This window comes from Piliocolobus tephrosceles, chromosome 6 (assembly GCF_002776525.5).
Source record: "Piliocolobus tephrosceles isolate RC106 chromosome 6, ASM277652v3, whole genome shotgun sequence".
Lineage (NCBI taxonomy): Eukaryota > Metazoa > Chordata > Mammalia > Primates > Cercopithecidae > Piliocolobus > Piliocolobus tephrosceles.
In genome coordinates this window covers 45,988,525-46,009,395 of record NC_045439.1, presented here as the reverse complement: position 1 = coordinate 46,009,395, position 20,871 = coordinate 45,988,525, and the positions used below count along the sequence as shown (strand labels likewise).

General features: G+C 42.6%; 1 protein-coding gene across 4 annotated transcripts in view; it reads left to right on the top strand.

Annotated features, from left to right (window-relative positions):
- Positions 1 to 20,871, top strand: part of PRKCH (protein kinase C eta) — a 233,087-nt gene that overhangs the window by 56,028 nt on the left and 156,188 nt on the right. For all 4 annotated transcript variants that reach the window (XM_023231862.2, XM_023231883.1, XM_023231872.1 and 1 more), the window contains exon 2: positions 13,365 to 13,428. In XM_023231862.2, the coding sequence (XP_023087630.1) occupies positions 13,365 to 13,428 (64 nt within the window). The remainder of the gene's footprint in view (positions 1 to 13,364; positions 13,429 to 20,871) is intronic.

Genomic DNA, 20,871 nt, shown 5'->3' with positions numbered 1-20,871 from the left:
GGTAAAGCTTTGCTCTAGCCCAGTGATTGCTCCTCCTCTTAATCTGTATAGGGCTTGTTTTGTTTTTTTGTTTTTTTGTTTTTTTGTTTTTTTTTTGAGACAGCATCTCTCTCTCTCACTTAAGCTGGAATGAAGTGGTGTGATCACTGCAGCCTCCAACTCCAGGGCTCAGGAGATCCTCCTGATTTAGCCTCCTAAGTAGCTGGGATTACAAGCATGTACCACCATATCCGGCGAATTTTTAATTTTTTTTGTAGAGATGGAGTTTTATTATGTTGCTTAGGCTGTTCTGGAGCTCTGGCCTCAAGTGATCTTCCTATCTTGGCCTCCCAAAATACTGAGATTACAGCTGTGAGCCACCACACCCAGCACTGAATAGTGCTTTTGATGTTGCCACTGACCTGTTCAATTGAGACCACATTGGGTTGTAATTTGTGGTGTTCCTCCCTCTCCATCTGAATTTTTTTTTTTTTTGAGGCAGAGTCTTGCTCTGTTTCCCAAGCTGGAGTGCAGTGGCACAATCTTGGCTCACTGCAAGCTCCGCCTCCCAGGTTCACGCCATTCTCCTGCCTCAGCCTCCCAAGTAACTGGAACTACAGGCGCCCGCCACCACACCTGGCTAATTTTTTATATTTTTAGAAGAGACAGGGTTTCACCATGTTAGCCAGGATAGTCTCGATCTCCTGACCTTGTGATCCACCTGCCTCGGCCTCCCAAAGTGCTGGGATTACAGGCGTGAGCCACTGCGCCCAGCCCGCACATCTGAATTTTCAGAAGCTGTTAAGGACAGCCCAGTAGATGCTCAGATGTCATAGGTAAAGGTCATATATTGAACTCTTTGTCTTTCCTCCAGTTCTGCTTCCCCCTTGGAGTCCCTGTCTCAGTTAATAGCACCAAGGATCATCATTGCCTCGTGATTCTGACTCCTCTTTCACCTCCACCCTACCTGTGTCAGTTACAAAAAGTCCAGCTGCTGCTCCCTCCTATGTCTTTCTCCTATCTGCCCCGTCCTCTCTATCGCTTCTGCTGCTGACTTAGCTCAGGTCACCACTGTCTTTCACTCAGATCATTGGAATAGCCTTTGAACATGAATTCCCACCACCAGTTTCTCTCCCCTTATAATCCCAACAGTCATGTATCAGGATCTGACATGTAGGTATGACCTTGTAATTTTGCTGACTGAAACCCCTCAGTGGCTTCCCATTGCCCTGGGATAAGGACCAGCCTGCCAGCATGTCATGAGTGTATTATTGATTGGATACACTTTCCTCTGCAGCCCTATTTCTGACTTGTCTCATTTACATAGCTTACATTTGAGCATCTGTAACCCCTATTACGGATGTGCATTTGCACATTCCCCCTCTCTGTGTAGATGCCTCCCCCCTCCCCAGGTCCACCAGGAAAACCATCACCTGAATTTCTAGGCATTGTACAAACGTTCCCTCTTTTGTGGAACTTTTATCTCCTTCCCTCCAGAAGACCAAGAGGAGTAAAGGTGTTATCATAGAGTAACTGTTGGGATAGAGACATAGGCTCGATCTATTTTCTAATGCCCCCTCAGATTCAGTCTTCCAAAGTTGGCCTGGAGACTGAGCAATGAATAATTAAGCAAACAAGTCTCTGAAACATCTTGAAATGCTTACGTATGCTGAATATGTAGTTTTGAGTTCTTGTTTTGGTTTTGCTGGAGCCTTTGCCTTCTTCCTCCATGACAATGGATGATGAGAATCAACAATGTAGAATTCTTCTGGGTTAGTTTATGTCTTGTTTTTAACCTGGTATCTTCAGTTTGTTAAGCCATTTTTCCTTTATTGTGGGGGTTCCCCTGCAAAGAAGGAGGCTCGCTTGTGGGGCCGATGACCACTGTCTCTAGGCAACCCAGAGAGGTGTGAAAGAAAAAAGGGGGCTGTGAGGCTGCAGGGAGTATATTCCCCATCTCCAGCCAGGGTCACACCTGTCACTTCTGTTTAGTACCTCTTCCTAGTAAAGACAGTGTATGTTCCCTTTCTGGAAGGGTCTACTTAGCAGAAACGAGGAGGGGCGAGCTCATGTGGAAAGTGCCTTTTTGAAGTGTTCTTTTATGTGGAGGACACACGGTATGGAGGGGATGCACAATTACTCTTCTGTGGTTCCTCTTTCTTACTCCAGGGTCTCCTTTGCAATAAGGCCCCTAGGGACGCCTTATCAGAGAAGAAGAAAAGTACCTTCTTAGTTCTTTTTTGTTTTGTTTTGTTTTATAATGGGGTTTCACTTTGTCACCTGGGCTGGAGTGCAGTGGTGCAATCGTGGTTCATTGTAGCCTCGACCTCCCAGCCTCAAGTGATCCTCCCACCTCAGCCTCCCAAGTAGCTGGGACTACAGGTGCATGCCACCACACCTGGCTCCTTTTTATTTTTTATAGAGATGAAATCTCCCTGTGTTACCCAGACTGATCTTGAACTCCTGGACTCAAGTGATCCTCCTGCCTTGGCCTCCCAAAGTGTTGGGATTTCAGGTGTGAGCCACCACAACCAACCCCTTCTTAGTTCTGGAGAGCACAGTCTTGCCTGTGGTCCTATACCAAGAGTCCTCTCCTGATTTCCAGAGAGGACATTTGACTTCTTCAGGAGAACTCACCCCACTCCTTTTGGTCTATTAGGAGCACCAGAAGCTTTGGACCTGATGGGCTGGGCTTGGTCTCTTCAGAGCCTCTGTCCTCATTCACAGAGGAGGTATCAGGTAGGCCTTCCAGCACATAATTACATTACCTGGGAATTTAAGTGGGAGAAATTACAGTGGAGTATTTTGAAGAGCCTAAGGCATCCTTCATTTAATTTACATTTTCGATTCTTCAGATATTGGAATCAAAGATTGAGACACACACACAACACCATAGCACACAGTAGATCATTTCTACCTTTAGCCATCTCCTTGTTAGAAAAAAAAATAGTTTTGTCCTCAGAGGTATCCAACTTGACTATTTGTGATTTTTGCTATGGGCAGAAAAACTTTGAAAAATTAATTTTAATGTAAAAGAGTTTTACTTTTGCCAGAAGATAACACCTTCCTATGCCAGAACCTGGGGGTAATGGGATCTGAGTTGAAGTAATTCTAAGTTTAAATTTGTAGCAACCATGTGAGTATGTTTAGCTGGGAGGCGGAAGAATTATTGTGAGCCTTAAGGATATATTTTAGAGAGTTTCTTTAGTAGTCTTCAGATGTCTACTTGCTCTGTAAAGTTCAGAAACTGTTTAGGACTTGGAACTTTAGAATATTAGATAGAAAAGGATTGATAGGCTTAGTCTACTCTGTTTTTGAGAAGCTGAAGCCCGGTGACCTCCCCTAGTGGCAGGTAGGCAATGTCGGAGTTGTGATCATGGCCTGGGCCTCTTTTCCAACCTGCTCTCTGACCTCACATAGGATCCAGATTGAACAGGTAAAGGGTGGACCAAAGCTTTAATCAGTAAAGTAATGACAGTGTTTTCTTTCATTTGAAACCGGTCAGATTTGACAAGCCCTACTTTTCTGTTCAGTTTTTGCCATCATTGTTTTCTGGAAGTTTTTAATCTGTGATTTCTCTTAGTATGCTTTGACACATAACACCTAGTCTGATTGTTATAGAGATGAAAGTAGAAAATTAGCAGGGATGTAGTATTTGCCTCATGCAGCTTCTTTTCCTTTAAACCCCTTCCCACGTTGGGGGGACACATTGTGTGTCTACAGCATGTGACGCTGACTCGGACTCTCCGGGCAGCTGACTAATGGCACCTAAACTGCCTGCTGCATTTTCCCTGCCCCAGCACAGACTTGCTTAGCAGCTCCTGCCTCGGGCCCTCATTGAGAACCATCCAGCGGCACATCAGGCTGGTGCCACTCCCAGTGGCCTTGGCAGTGAGGCGGTGAGGCAGGAGCACCCTCAGGTGCTGATAGCACACATCTTGCCCAGGTTCCCAGGGGAATGAGTGATGTGATGACCTCATGTGCCAGAAGCCAGGGCAGGCATGCTTCAGGCTGAGAGAAAGCAACAGACGGACCTCAGGCAGATGCAGTCAGAGCAGCCTCAGGGGAGGCTGGTGCGGCACCAGTGTGGCATCTTCTTAGCATCTGAATGTTGGTGTTCACTGTTTGTGTGACCTCACCCAATTCAGTAACCTTCTTGAGCCTCCATTTTTCCATCTGTGCAATGGTGGTTATAATACTTAACACTGCAAGTGGTGAAGGTGAGAGATAATATATGTCAAGCACTTAGCAGTTGACCAAGCTAAAGACATAGCTGTTGTTTTTATTATTAGAAACACAGCCTAAGCCAGGCACAGTGGCTCACACCAGTAATTTTAGCACTTTGGGAGGCCAAGGCAGGTGGATCACTTGAGCTCAGGAGTTCGAGACCAGCCTGGGCAACATAATGAGACCCATCTCTATAAAAAATACAAAAATTCGCTGGGCGTGGTGGTGTGCACCCATAATTCCAGCTACACTGGAGACTGAGTTGGGAGGTTGACTTGAGCCCAGGAGACGGAGGTTTCAGGGAGCTGTGATTGTGCCACTGCCTTCCAGCCTGGGTGACAGAGCCAGACTCTGTCTCAAAACACAAACAAACAAACAAAAAACAAGAAAAACCAATACAGCCTTATTTTTCCTGTTAGGTTATTGGTACAATCCTGTTAGAATTTTTTTTCTTTAGGAATTTGAATGCTCATTTTTAAGCTTGATAATTTCAGGTGGAAGAGAATCATGAAATGCTTTATCATGTTTTTAGGTTCATTATTTATCCCTAGAGTAAGACTTAGGAAAGCCATAGAAAAGAGCCATCCAGCCAATAATTGAATTTTGTCAACTTCTTTATTACAGAGGTTTGCTCAAAGCCCATAGAGTCTAGATGAACCTTCTACCTTTGCCCCCAAAATTGTTTTTTTTCTTTTAATATGCTAGATCCCTCTGCTTATTCCAGGCTGAAATGAATGTTATGTAGCTAGAAGTTTCCTGTCTGTGATCAATTCTAATGGCTTTTGTGAAGGGAAATGGTTGTAAATTATTACCAGTTAATTAAATGACTGTTTCTCTTGAGTCCTTTGTGCAGGCTTTTATCCGAGCCTGTTTAGAATCATGGAACATTAGAGCTAGAATATTTTTAGACAACTCTTGTTTCATGGACAAGGAGACTTAGCCAGTGATATAAGTACTTGCCCAACTCCTGCAAAGTGATGCCAAGGAAAAGCAAACTTTGGCTGAGGGTGTAGGAGTGGCTGTGCTGGGGATCCGGTGGGTACATCAAGCTAACAGAGTATAATTTCTAAGCAGTGAGCACTTGTCATCCTAATGTCACCAGTATTCCGTGGACCCATCTTGGAGTGCTTTTGTTTTTTACAAAGTGCTATCATGTAAGACTATTCTGTAGTAAATATTACCATTCCTATTTTTATAGGCGAGGAAATTGAGGTGGTCAGATGACCTTATTTAGTTCTTAGGTCAACTCAACAGATATGTACTGAGTGTTTACTTGGTTCAAGGAACTCTGCTAGGCTCCTTGGGAACATAGTATCAGATCCTGCTGGAATGGAGGTTACGGACTTATTGCAAGTGATGAGATACATGTATAAAAATGTAAGTAATTGTTCAAGGTATGGATAAGTGTTAAGATAATAGTAGTTGAGATGTGAATTTTGAGACTGGAGGGATCAATGTGAGTATCAAATCCTGGCACAAGTTTCTTCCTTCTGCTCCTGAAGCTATGTCATCTTCTGTGCTTGGTGACCCATCCAACCTGCAGCCCTGAGAGCTCCTCTGGGGAGTCTTGAGTACCTGGCAATTGTCCTGACCCTGGGAGTCATTCAGTAAAGGTTCAAATGAATGAATGGATAGATACAGTGAAGAGAGACAGGCTTTCCAGGCAGAGAACATGGCATGAGCAAATGCATGGCTGAGTGATAGAGCCAGGAGGCGGGCCTGACTAGGAGAGCAGGTTTTAAAGAGGGATTTTTAAATTCTTTTTATATTTTAACTTTCTAAAGTAACAATGGAAGGAAGGGAATTTTGAAAACAAAGTTTGGATAGATTAGTGGGAAGGCAGCGAAAGGGGATCCCAAGTGGTCCTGAAAGCCACGTGGAGCAGGGTGTGTTATTCTGAAGACTCTGGGAAGCCAGCGGAGGCTTTGGAGGGGGAAGTTGATGAGAACAGCACTTTAGAAAAGGCTGTTTGTTTCTGGTGGGGTGTCCCATGACTGCAGGAGAAAGGATGAGGGGAGGAGGCCTGCAGTGACAGGGATCCTAGAGTGATGGAGGGAACAAAAGGAAAACCGGATGGTCACGGTGCCTCGAGTTGGAGTGGCTCCGGGATTTTAAGCCTGGGAATGCAGAACAACAGTGGTTCTAGTGATTCAATGATGACCACTGGAAGCTTTAGGAGAAAACATGGGATTGGAGCCCTTTAAAGCAGGAATTGGCCCCTTAGAGAGAATCTAGGTCAGGCTTCCCAGATGTTGGTCCGTGGTCTGGCACAGTCACCCACAGAACTTTTAAAAATAGCAGATGCCTAGACCCCATTCCCTTGCCACAGAAAATTTAAAATCAGTAGATCACCTGTGGGGCCTGGGAATCTTATATTTAATCCCTCTCTGTGGTTCTTTGGCAAAAGAGGTTGAATGGCCTTCCTGATGTCACAAACTGGTCAGGACAGAGCACCAGGATCCAGGTCTTCTCTGTCTTTGCTATTACTCAGCCACAATGTGGGAGATAAGGGATAAGTTCAGACAGGGAGGTGTAGTATTTGAGGCAGCGCTGATTCATGTGAGTTCAACACTGATGGCTCTTTGAGGAAGGGGTTACTTGGCATGAGAACTCAAGGGTTAGATGGCTCTGAGGCTGCATGTTGGGAGTCATTCAGCCAAGAAATGCTTTCCTGAGTGGCTGCTGCGAACCAGGCACAGGATAGAGCTTCGGGGACTCTAAAGTGTAGAACAGAGTAGTAGAAACAACATAGAGAACCCTAAAGGCTGAAACTGTGTTTATGTTTTGTTCTCTGAGCTATTTTGAGTAAATTTAGGTATAAGTTACAACGTATGGGTTGAAATTCATTATTTTGGATATGGATGTCCAATTGTTCTAGCACCATTTGTTGACACTGAGTTTTTATACTTTTGTTCATTTGTCTATTTGTGTATAAGAATCACATTTTTTTAAAAGACCACTGTTATCTGGGTTTCAACAAGGGCCCAGGTGTTGTTCTTTTTACCAAGAGAAGTGGTCTGTAGGGGAGGGGGTTAGTGTATTTATTGCTCCTTGAATGACTGTTAGAATAAGAATGCTAAGTGTGTTCATTTCTATGTGGGGCTGTCCTAGACTCTGACCTCAGCTCTGTCCTATTAGACACTCTGTCAGTGCATTAGCCAATGACATAGGTAGCCTGAGGCCCTGATTTGGGGAGCCATAAAACTGAGAAGGGGAGTGAATGAACTGACTGGATTTGCCATCCAGTGAACCCTGTGACCTGGAACAAGCCAAAATATTGCAGAAAAAAAATGAAGCACTTAGGTTTTTGTGAAGGTTTTGAGCCTAACCACTGCACAAGCACAGGGTGTGGGAAGCAAAGCCTTATAGCACCTAGAAAAGATGCAGAGGTTTTAGTTCATTGTAAGCTCAGCCTGGGCCACTGGGGCTTCTCAGAGCGCCCGTGTATTCTCACTGCATCGGTAAAGGGCACTGTCACTGTGAAGATCAACGTTAGTGATAATCTTGCTCTCGCTCGTGAAGGTCAGGTCACACACTCAGGCTGATTTCACCCTTTAAATGGGGATGTGGAGAAATTGGGGCATGTCAGGAGGAAACTGACCAGAATGGTGAAGGAGGAGAAAATCATGTCCTACGTGAAGTTGCTGAGAGTTTGAGGTACCCAGATCTATTTTGTTTACTCATTTGTTCCACAAACCATTTTCTGTCCCCTTATATGCAAGGTAGGGTCTCCTTTGGGGACAGGGCATAATGACTACAACATGATGTGGGTTCCAGCAGTAGTCTTCATAACAGGTATGGAGTTGCCCACCTGTCTGAAAGAGGTCTGGGAAGGTCCCCCTATACAGGTGGGTCTTGAATTGATGGACAAATTGGAGTCTGACAAGTATGAAAAGGAAGAAAGGAGTTTCCAGCCAGAAAGATCACATACCCCAAATCACTAGGCAATAAGCTACAGATGAGTAATGTGTAATTTTCATAATTTTGACTATATTCCTCAGTGTGCTGCTTGACCCATAATGCGTTTGGTTGCTCTCTCAGAATAAATAACATACCTCCCTGGAGAGTGTACAAGAATTAAGAGATGAGGATGCTGGTGTATGCAGCTGTAGTGGTGGGAAGAACTTAGGCTGAAAGGTAGGAAGGGGTATAGTGTCTAGGGCTATGTGCTATGCTAAAGAATTTGGACCTCATCATGGACAGGAGAGGAAACACTGACGGTTTCCAAGTTAGGAAGCCACATGGTCAGAGTTTAATTTTTGAAACATATCACTGGCAGCAGCTGGAGGACAGTAGTCTGGAGATAGAAGGCAGCTAGAAGCCCGTTCAGGGAGGCCAGATGAACCACAGCAGTAGGAGTGGAGTGGGGGTGGATCCAGGAGAGACTTCGAGAGTGGACATGTTGGGATCTGAGAGCGATTGCATGTACCTGCTGAGGAGCTGGGCTTCTGGTGTGGATTGCTGGGTAAATACAGGTCTCAGGAGTGAGAGGAGGGCCAGGAAAGGGTGGTGTCGTGGAAGTAAGGAACGAGAGATTCATGAAGAGGAAGACAGAGAGATCAACTGAGATGAAGACAGACATATCTTTGTATCTGACAGTAGGATGTCATAAAAGTTGCTAGAGCTGTTTCAGTGCTGGTGGGAGGCAGGGAGGCAGACTGCAGGAGATAGCATGGATGTTAGAAGGCATAGAGGGATGTGATAATTGTTGTCAAATATTTGACCTATTCTCTTTGGCTGACAATTCGGATATGTTTTTTGAGTGCAAGTGATAGAAACCCCAACTCAAACTGGCTAAGACAAAAGGAATTTGTAGGCTCAAATAAAAAAATCCTAAAGAATCAAGCAAGGCTTGATCTAAGGGTTTAAATGATGTTATGAAGGGTGGTTCTCTTTCTGTCCCTCAGCTCTCCCCTCTTTGTTGGCTTCATTCTGTAGCTCAGTGGGGGGACAACACAAGTGCCAGATACTCCCAAGTTTGTGTCCTTCCAGATTGAAGTTTAGCAGAAGCGAGATCTTGTCCCTTCTTTGTAGATCCACGATTCCTAGTTGGATCTACTTGGATTTTTGTGCCCAAACCTGAACCAGTAGATGCTGATACCAGGTAGGGAGTTGTAATCACACTGATAGCCAGAGAGAAGGAATGTGCCTGCCCCAGGCCAGCTGTGCAGAGTTCAGTCAGTGCTCTGATCTGCTAGGCCTGGTCACATGTCCACTCTGGAGCTAGGGGCAGAATCCCAGATGAGCCATTTGGACTACATGTGAGGGAGGGGTAGTTCTCAAATAAAGCTCAAGTGTTATTCCCAGAAACTGGGATGGATGTACTAGCTAGAGACAGTGTCCACTGGAGCTGTAGAGGGCGAAACTAAGGTAAATCAGTGGAAATTATTGGTCTTGCTGCATTTGTATTCATAGAGAAAGGTCTGTCTATGATGTACAGGAATGGAATAGGCCAGCTGTTAAGGTAATGAGCTGGTTGTCACTGGGAGGTATCTAAGCATCAGCCATGAATAAATGATAACAGCTCATCAGCATTGTATAGAAGGAACGAATAACCTCTAAAGCCACATTTTGCAAACTGTTTCTCTGTGACACAGTAAGGAATACATCTTTACATTAAAACCCAGTGTACCCTTTTATATGTATACAAAACTACACACAAAAGTTGCATGAAGCAGTACTTTTCCTTACTACCTGTAGCATGTTCATATTTTCTGTTCTGTTTTTATTCTACTTTAAAATCCCTGTTGTGGGCTGGGTGTGGTGGCTCACACCTGTAATCCCAGCACTTTGGGAGGCTGAGATGGACAGATCACTTGAGGTCAGAAGTTTGAGACCAGCCTGGCCAACACAACGAAACCACATCTGTACTAAAATTACAAAAATTAGCCAGGTGTGGTGGCATGTGCCTGTAGTTCCAGCTACATGGGAGGCTGAGACAGGATAATCACTTGAACCCAGGAGGCAGAGGTCGCAGTGAACTGAGATGGTGCCACTGCACACCAGCCTGGGCGACAGAGCGAGATTTTCCCCCAAAAAAAAAAAAAAAAAAAGAATTCCCTATTGTGTGCAACCCACTAAGTTGCTTTCATGTGTCTCTAAAAAGTTTCAACCTGCAGTTTGTAAAGCCTTGTTCTAAGGTCCATTGTCTTACCACATCTGCCCTAGGTGGACAACACTTGAAGACCGTGTTTAAATCTGGCTTTTCCACCACAATGGGTGGCTTGGGTCAAAAATGCAGAAGGAAACCTGTTCTACTTGTGAGAACTCCTGCTTCTAACTGGTGGAATCTCCTGCTGTCTGTCAGAGTAGCTCCTGACCCATCTTGAGATGGAAAGGCCTTTGTGGGCCCTCAGGGAAGAGTTGAAGGGAGTTTACAGGCTGGCTATGGGCTGCAGGATGGCAGAGGCGGCCAGGCAGCAACTGTGCCTGTGCCAGCAGTAGTTTATGTTGTGAGGTCAAATGTATGTGTATGTATATATTCTCTGGCAGGCCTTTATATTGAAGATGAGGGAGTGGCTTTTAAAAATAACGTATTTTTGACTTGAAACAAGTCAAGGCAGAGAGTGGAGACAATTAGAGGCTGATATCCTGTTTAGTCATCTCTCTTGAGAACTCTATTTTCAGAGCTGTTCTATAAAGGTTCACAAGTGGTATTAAGATAGTTAAGAGGATATTGTTAACAGTAGTCATGATGCAAGTAGCTGATTTGAACAGGGAGGTGATTTATAGTGTGGTAACCACATTGGTAACAGGTTTTATGCAGCGAAAGGGAGGGTTGTAAGAATAGGTTGTTATGCAGGTTAAGCTTTCTGAATCTGAACAAAGCAGGCATCTTTTATTTTGAAGAAGTATATAATCAGGGTGTGGTGGTGACCTAGCGTAAGTCTAGTGCATTTTGAGGGGCTTTGTCATGGGTAGATACAATTTTAAAAAAAAAGTAAGTTAGGAATCTTTGAGACTGGCTGGGCATGGTGGCTCTCGCCTGTAATCCCAGCACTCTGGGAGGCCGAGGTGGGCGGGTTGCCTGGTCTCAGGAGTTCGAGACCAGCCTGAGCAACACGCCTCTCTAAACCAGGCATGATGGCACGTGCCTGTGGTCCCAGCTACTTGAGAGGCTGAGGCAAGAAGATCAATTGAGCCTGGGAGGTCAAGGGTACAATGAGTCATGATCGCATCATTGCAGTCCAGCCTGGGTGACAGAGGGAGACTCTGTCTTAAAAACAAAAAAACAAAAAACAAAAAACAACATCTTTGAGATCATATGTGGAGGCTTTGTTAGAAATGCTAGGCCAACACCAACTGCAGTGGCTCACACCTGTAATCCCAGTGCTTTGGGAGACTGAGGAGGGAGGATTGCTTGAGCTTAAGAGTTTAGACTGGGCAGCATAGTGAGACCTTGTCTCTACATACATACATGCATACATACATACATACATACATACATACATATATACCTAAATAAGCAAGCAAGCTGGGCATGGTGGCATATGTCTATAGTCCTAGCTACCTGGGAGGCTGAGGCAGAAGATTGCTTGAGGCCAGGAGTTTAAGGCTGCAGTGAGCTATGATTGTGCCACTGCACTCCAGCCTGGGAGACAGTGAGACCCTGGCTCAAAAAAAAAAAAAGAAAAGAGAAGAAATGCTAAATAATGATGCCATGGACTTTTCAGATTGGAAGAGTGAGGCTCAGTGTGGTAAAGGACCTTGCTCAGGGTCCAGAACCAGCTGTGACAGAATCAGACTAGAGTTCTTGGCCTGATCTAGTAGGGGGCACTTTCCACTGTACCAGGTGACTTATTTGCAGCTTATTTAAATTTAATATTCAACTAAAAATGATCATTTGTATCTCTACTCCAGCTTCTCTATAAGTCAGGCTTCTCTTCAGATGGAAGGTCAAAGGCAGAAATGGAACCACAGCCAAAAAAAGAGAAAAATAAAATAAAAATGGAGCCATGGGCAGAATCTGGAAAGATTTATTTAAGGACAATTGTAAATTCATGTATTTGAGTCCACAAGAGCCTCACAATGCAAGGCCTAGAGGTGTTCATGGATAGTGAAGTTAGCATCTGGTAGGAAGAGGGGAATCCATCCACCTCAGCTAGTGGTGATCAGAACAGAGCCAGAGGGTACTGTTCATCCTGGGCACCATGCTACATGGGGTCTTCAGGAAACTGGACTATATGCAGAGGACGAGACCACATGAAAAGACTTCAAGCTGCATTGCTTGCAGAATGCATGTCTTGATATTTCAGCTGATAGGTAACTTCAAGGTATGTTGATACTCCCGTGAATGGTCAAGAGTAGCAGCCCGACACAGTGTCTCACACCTGTAATCCCAGCACTTTGGGAGGCTGAGGCAGGAGGATCATTTGAAGTCAGGAGTTCGAGACCAGCCTGGCCAACATGGTGAAACCCCATCTCTGCTAAAAAATACAAAAACTGATGAGGTGTGGTGGCACACACCTGTAATCCCAGCTACTCAGGAGGCTGAGGCAGGAGAATTTCTTGAACCCAGGAGGCGGAGGCTGCAGTGAGCTGAGATCATGCCGCTGTACTCCAGCCTGGGCAACAAAGTGAAACTACCTCTCTCAAAAAAAAAAAAAAAAAGTAGTGAGTGCAAGGCTCCTAAACTTCCTTCCCCAGTGCTTCCTTAAGATTGACTAGACTTTGGTGGAAAATTGTAGCAGAGACTCTTTATACATTTTATTCCATAAAACTAAAGATTTGCAGTTGACCAAGCCACATGTGTTCATTACCTTGTATGTTACCATTATTTCTCTATTTCATATTCTTCATGTGGTTTAGTAAAATGCTGCTCTTATAAGCCATATGCATAAGATATGGAGGTCTCAAAAACAATTACCAAGTATATGGATGTGCCTCTCTATATTATGACAAGCCAAAAATGGGAGAGAGTACAATTCAAGAGGAAGGAAACTCTGAAAAAATGTGGTTTCTTTTAGATTTGCTTTTCTATCTTTATAGTTTTTTGAGCTTTTACTTGTTTCCCTGCCCCACTACTGTTTAATGAAAGACTTAGATTTATTTGATTTGTAGCTGTGATTTACACATTAGGTCTCTCTTTGATTAATTGTTTAAGGCCCACAAAAAATATTTTAATACTAAAATATACATTTTTTTTTCCCTCTTTCTAGGTGGATCTCGAGCCAGAAGGCAAAGTATTCGTGGTAATAACCCTTACAGGGAGTTTCACTGAAGGTAAGAATGAGTTTTGGGTAGTTTCCAGAATATATGTAATACGTAATCCTGGTTTATACTCAGTAGGAATTTTTATCATGGAAATTATAAAAAAGAGCATGTTGTAAGAGATGCTTAAAAAAATCACTTTCTTAAGTTGGGCTGGCTAGTATTTTGTTGCCCAGTGGTCTATTGGTTCAGGTTGCCAAATTAAATATATTTGCTAAATCTGGCAATCTCACATTTCATTTAACACACTCACTGAGTTTTTGTTTTTATTCAGTGTCATTGTCATTGTAGCTGAATGGTTTTTGCGTCTTTTTGGTTCATGACTGTGGAACTCTACTTTACATTTTTGGTTTTGTGCCAACCTTTTAGTTTGTCTATGAAAGAAATTTAGGGATCCAGTTATCTTCTTTTTAATCTCTATCTCATTTGTGACCTGTAAGGGATTCTGTTCCTCATCTCTAGCTACCATACTCCCTACTCCCGCATCCAATTTTTTTTTTAATTGAGGTAAAATTTATATGGGGGTGAAATGATAGATCAGAAGTGAACAATTTGAATTTTGACAAATGCATACAACTGCATAATCAGCAGCCCAATGCAAGATACAGGACATTTCCATTATTGTGAACATTTCCCTGTACCCTTTTTCAATCCCCGGCTACCAAAGGCAATACGTAAAGTGCTTTATTTCACCACAGGTTAGTTTTACCTACTCTAGAAGTTCATATACATGGAATTATACAGCATGTTCTCTTTTATGTCTGGTTTCTTTCACTCAGCATACTTTCTAGAAGATTCATATCATTGTGTACATCAGTATTTTTTTCATTTTATTTCTGAGTAGTATCCCATTATATAAATGTAGCACCCATTTCTTTACCCATTCTCCTCTTAGTGGACTTTTGGGATTTTTCCTATTGTTGTCTATTATGAATAATACTTTTATTAACCTTCTTACACATAAATTTTCCTGGACATAACACTTTCATTTCTCTTGGGTGATTATATGGGAGTCAAATTGCTGGGTAATAAAGTAGGTGTATGTGTAACTTCAGAAGAAATTTCCAAATGGTTTCCAAAGTGGTTTTATTACACTCCCACCAGCCATGTATGAGAGTTCCAGTTACTCCATATCCTCAATAACACTTTCTATGGCTGTTGCTTTTCATCGTAGACATTCTAGTGGGTATGAAATTACATCCTGTGGGTTAAATTTGCATTTCCCTGATGTTGAGCACTTTCTCATGTGCTTATTGGCCATTTGTTTGTTTTTTTAATGATTTTCAGTTCCAGTCTTTTGTCCTATTTTATAAAATTGGAATTGTCTTTTTATTATCGATTTAGAGGAGTTCTTGTTTTCTGGATATGAGCCCTTCGTGAGAAATATGTATTGTGATTACTTATTCCCAGTCTGTGGCTTGCCTTTTCATTTTCTTAATGGTGTCTTTGAGCAAAAGTTTTAAATTTCTATGAAGTTCAATTTATTAATCATCTCATCTTTTGTAGTTCGTATGTTTTATGTCCCAAGAGATCTCTCTGTCATAGGGTCACAAAGATATTCTCCTGTTTTTTTTTTTTTTTTTTTTTTTTAAGAAGCAAATAGTTTTAGGTTTTCTGTTTAGGTCTGTGTGCCTTCTTAATATTTGTGTGTGATGTGACAGAGGAGTTGAAACATTTTTTTTTCAATACACTAATGCAGTTGTTCTAGCACCATTTATTGGAAAGTCTCCCCCGACCACTTGAATCACCCTGGAACCTTTGTTGAAAATCAGTTGACCATATAATGTGGGTCTGTTTCTGGATTATCTGTTCTGTTCTGTTGATCTATTTGTCCATCGTTATGCCAGTATTACACTGTCTCTCATTACTGTTGCCTTATAGTGAGTCTTGTGGTTACATAGTATGAGCCCTCTAACTCTGTTCTTTTTTGTATGTTTAAGGTTATTTTAGCTATTCTTGGTATTTTGCATTTTGATGTCAGTTTTAGAAACAACTTATATATTTCCAGACAAAATCCTGCTGTATTTTGAATTGAAGTAGTGTTGGACCTATAGATCAGTTAGAAGGGAGGGGACTTGACACTTGATAATCCTGAGTATATTTAAACCCATCTATAGTCACATTAGTCAGTTATCGTCCTTGGACATAGTATTTGCTCATAAGGCATAGCCAGTGTGAGGTTTTGGTAGAAATCCCAAGGTGTTTTAAGCCCTTTAATTTTATGACACTCAAACTTCTCTTTCTCCTATGGGTGGGAAACGGCTGAAATCTCAGTTCCTATCTTTCAGCGTTCTAGCTCTTGCTCCTATCTGGACCTCTTAGAGTTTCCCTTGCACATGCACAATTTAGGAAGATGTGAGGACTTGAAGAATTTACATATGTGGAGGTTCTTTCTGTGGCCCCATCTTTCTAGGCTTTCTTTTCTCAATATCTAGTCATCTGGTAGTCTTGAATTTTGACTATTCTGTTTTCAAGCCAATAAAACTGTGGTTCCATATTGAGTTCTATTTACCCGACCCTGCACAACCTGGGGAATAATCTGGAGAAAAGCCCTACAAATGTGGGTCTCACACCTAATGCAGTTTCCCTCTTTCACGTGTCAAATTCTCTCTTGTTTGTGCATGTTTTTGGTTGTTCTCTCACATCATCAACTAGTTGTTTTAAAATATATTTTCCATGTATTTTAATAGTTTGTTTGGGGGGTTGGTCCATATCAAGCTACTTCACTATTACTCAAACCTCATGAAGATTTTTAAGCATGTGGCTTAATGGTTTGTATGTTTGGTATAGGCATTTTGCAAAATTGGGTTATACTTTCTTTGAGAAATAGTTTTCTCCATTCCTTTCAGCCAACCATTCGCATTCATGTGGGTGAATTGTTTTAATGTTAAAGTTTTTCAATATATTGTCTCCGTTATTAAATCTTGTCTTTTTGCACAAACCTGGATTTAGCAGAAACCTGAAATACTTGTCATAAAAAAAAAACTGTCTGGGTTACAGTTTGGTGGGTGTTCTGCCTGCTCTAAGGTCTTTTTGCTTTGCTTGGTATCTTTTATGTACAGAGAAAAATGAGTTTCTTCCTAGCCTAATCAAATAAAATGAACGTAGTATTATGGAACATTGTTGATAAAACATTCTCATCATGCACATAGAACATGGATCAACTATGGTAGAAAGAAACACAACAGTGAGAAAGAGGCCAGGGGGAGGAGTGGGTAAGATTCTGAATGAGCTGAATCACCTCTCTGCATTAAGTTACAAGGGGCCAGTGAAGTAAGGCTATGCATGTTAGACCAGGTGGGATTGTGCCATAATCGTTACATGACTTTTTTAGAGCCGTGCCAACTCTCTAGGACTAAATGCTTACCAAATACATCTGGTTGTTCTCATTGTATTTATTTATTAGTTTCAGTGATAAGAAGAATGAAATGGTAAGTCATACTGGGGCTGAGTTCTTACTAGGTCATTGCAATTATTTCTTTCAGAGCTGACCCTGGGTGAAATTGTGAGATGAATTGAGTTTATCTTTGGTAATTCCATCTTTGCTTTAAGCTAGTCCTTTCTGTCTGCCAACAGTTGTCCCTTACTGCAGCAAGAAGCCCAGTGGTCCCTGTCCAGAAAGAGTTGCTGATAAGGAAGACAGTGAATTCATAGGCTAATTCACATTAAAGTGATAGAGATTGATGTCATAGTACTCTACTCCTCTTAGGTGTGTTCGCATATTTTAAAAGATGCTGGAAGAGCTGCTTTATCCATAAGAAATAGACTTTTAATGCTGAAATTTTAATGTTGAAATCTGTGGGTCGGATATATTTTAGGAACCCCAGATCTGTTCTCTGTGTCCCTGTGGGTGCATTGTTTTTTCAGTTTGGCTCCTAGACTGGGGCTCAGCTTGAGCTTACACGTTGCTGCTGACTTTAAAACACAGCTCCCTTGTCGCATGCAGAGGACGTGATGGCTGCCTCTCCGTTTGTGATAAGAAAGAAGGAAATGGAGCCCGCCCCCACCACCCGCACCATGTGCCTGCCACAGCTGTAACAGCAACCTGGGCCTGGCACTGCGAGCATGTCCCTAGCTTGGCCTCACTCCTGGAAGCCACGTTAGATTATGCCCAGCCATAAAATGACAGGTTGGCTGGTGGAACATTTGGAGCTCTGGTTCCCATCTTGGATGCTGAAAGCCTTCATGGAAAAGCAGCATAAGGTCAGGCCTGCACAGTGTGTTTTGGACTGTGAAAAGGGCATTGTCCTGGGATCCTGGAGGCATTGTCAAAGCTCAGGAAATGTTGGCTGATCCTCAGTCTGTCTCACGGGGTTGTCTTGAAGGTCAGATGATATAATATATAGGAAAGTGCTTTGCAAACTATAAAGTACTATATGAAGGTATGTTAGTGGGATTTTCATTTCCATGTTCCTATTGTCACAGCAAGAAGATCCCAGTCATTTCCCTTACCCCTGCCCCAGGACCATCTTATATACTTAGCAAGTTTGTTTTATCTTAACATTGATTTTATGGCCAGGCATGGTGTCTCAAACCTGTAATCCCAGCACTTTGGGAGGCTGAGGCAGGCAGATCGCTTGAGCTCAGGAGTTTGAGACCAGCCTGGGCAACATGGTGAAACACCATCTCTACAAAAAATACAAAACTTAACCAGGTGTGGTGGCACACACTTGTAGTGTCAGCTACTTGGGAGGCTGAGGTGGGAGGATTGCCTGAGCCTGGGAAGTGGAGGTTGCAATGAGCTGAAATCATGCCACTGCACTCCAGCTTGGGTGACAGAGTGAAACCTTGTCTCAGAAAAAAAAAAAAAGACTTTATTTTATACAAGAAGCCTCAAGAATTTCATGGAACTAGCATAATGTTGGTTTATCTCTATGCCTGTTTTCATGATCTCCTATGGGGGTTCTGCCATAAGCTCAGATTCTATAATCTCAAAGCTCTCCTTTTAAAAAGAAATTACTTAAATTGGACTGTGGTCTGTGATATACAGGACTGGCATTGGGGCTCCTGACTGCTACTTACCTCATTCTGTCTCATTTTTAAGTTTTTCATTAATTATACTGAATTAGCTCAGGCAAAAACATTTTTGTTAAATGTAAGACGTGATTGAGAAATGACATGAGAAAAACCTGCTGGGTGCAGACCTGTAATCACATCATAGATGCTGGAGAGATAAAGATGAACAAGACATAGACACTCTCACAGGAGCTCATGGGAGGGAAGGCAGATGCATATTACGTACGCACTGCAGGGAGCCAGGTCCCATGGCAGGAATAAGCCCAGTTCATGTCCCAGTGTTGGCACATGGGACTGTGTAATCAATTTGGCCGGGAGGGTTTAGAGAAAGCTTTTCAGGGGAGGTGATGTTTAAAGCAAGTCTGAATGATAAATAGGACTGTGCCTAGAGAGGGAGACAGTTTGTACAAGAAACGAAAAGGGGTGTGGAGGTGCTAAAGGTGGGGAGTGTGGAGGTGCTGAAGATTGGGGAGTGGGATGGGGGGATGTGGCCAGATATTTGGGGGTGGGGCTTAAGTGTGGGCTGGCCCAGGACAGGCTCAGTTTGTTGGTTACACCAGAATGATTATACAACAATGCCACTGTTCACTTTCAAAAGGGTGCCAGGTCAGACAACAGATTGCATGTTCACACCACTTCTAAGTTAATAGAAATGATAAGATACCAGTGAAAGGTTTTAAGCAGAGATCTGATTTGGTGGCCGTAGGTTCAAGGGTGGAGAAGGGGTGTTAGTTCATAAGAGTAGATCTAAGGTGTGGAGAACCTTATTATAGAGACTTGAAAGGTTGTCTCAGGGCAAGATTATTAGGGCCTGAATTAGGTTGGGATATGTAGGGGTGGAGAGGAGGGGGACAGCTTTGAGAGATGTCTGTGTAGTAAAATCAATAGGAATTAGCAATCCACTGGATGTGGGGGATGAGGAAAGAGAAGTCTCAGATGATGCTCAGATGGTGCCTCAGAGTCATTTACCAGGGTAGAAACTGGGAGAAGATGATGAATTCAGCTTTGGACAAGTAGAGTTTGGGGTGCTTGTGGGAAATTTAAGTTACAATGTCTAGCAGAAATTGGAAATAAGATTCCAGAGTTTGGCAAGATGCCTGGGCCTGAGGTGTTGCTCCAGGTGCCAGGTGGAAGATAGGCACATGAATAAAGAGGCCCAATGAGAAGATTTAGCAAGAAAACTAAAGCTTACCAGCAGCAGAACTCTGTGGAGCATTAACATTTAAGGACTTAGGCTCATGGATTACAATTTATCAAACCAACCAAACTATGTTGAAAGTTTACTTAATGAACACCCATTTTGCTAAGATATTACTTGTGCAGTAGTACCTGAGTGCTTGCTGTATGCCAGGACTGTTTCACCAGATGGTTTACCGTCTTCCAAATGGGCACGAAACTGTTTGATAATGAAGTTAGAAGAAAGAACAGAACACAAACGGCTTTGAAAAGTAGTGTTTGCATTGGTGGTAACAGTGGTTTCTTCCAAGTTTGATGATACAGTGTGCTGTGTGCAGGTTTACGCCTAATGCTGGGGTAAAAAGAACAGATGGACCTACTCAAAACCTACAGTGAGGGGTCTTCATTGAACTTACATAGAACAAGAAAAACTCTTTTACAATCATTGCTTTGTGGAAGTCCTCACAGAGCCCAAGGTATAAAGTTATCAACTGGATCAGAAACCCCTCACTGTTGTTCATCTTGTTAAAGGGGTCACTCTCCATCGTGTGCAGAATTCCCCTAGGCACTGAGGCAGAAGTAGAAGTGATTTATTATTTTGAAAAAGCTGTCTAATGTCAATCTTTATTCTAACTAAGCATTCCTGGAGCTAAGAACTGGATCTGAAGTCTGATCAAATTGAAATGTATTATGGTGATGAAACAGCCCTGGATTTTTAATGCAGCCTTTAGATGCTGTCATTGTTGCCATTTGTATGATTGTCACTATGTTGGACTAATTTTTATCTGGAAGAGTGGAGTGGCAAAAAAAAGAATAGATTGAAACGATGGAAACTGAAGAAAATGCATTAAGCTAAACTCATAAGTGCTTTAATTGGAAGAGCAACAACAGAAAGAAATTAAAGTATGATATCATCTTATGTGAGGACAAAAAGATGTAGCTGGATTATTATGCTACTGAGAAATATGGTGTAAAATTTTATGATTTGAAGAGAACATAGTTTGCAGTAAATGAAGTTTGTTTGGACTCAGGGAACCTCAAACTTAAATGGTTGGCCCACAAAGCAAAAACCAGACATGATGTGTCTCCTGATGGAAGCCCATACAACATTGTGATCTTACCAAAAAGCAGAGGTAGTTTTGCCCAGAAATCAAGCCTGAGTCCAGTCAGCCTTCCAGATCCAACCACCAGTTAAGAGGAAATACAGGGGACAGAGGAGCATTTTGAATTACACCCTGGGATGTAATCAGCAAAATCCAGACT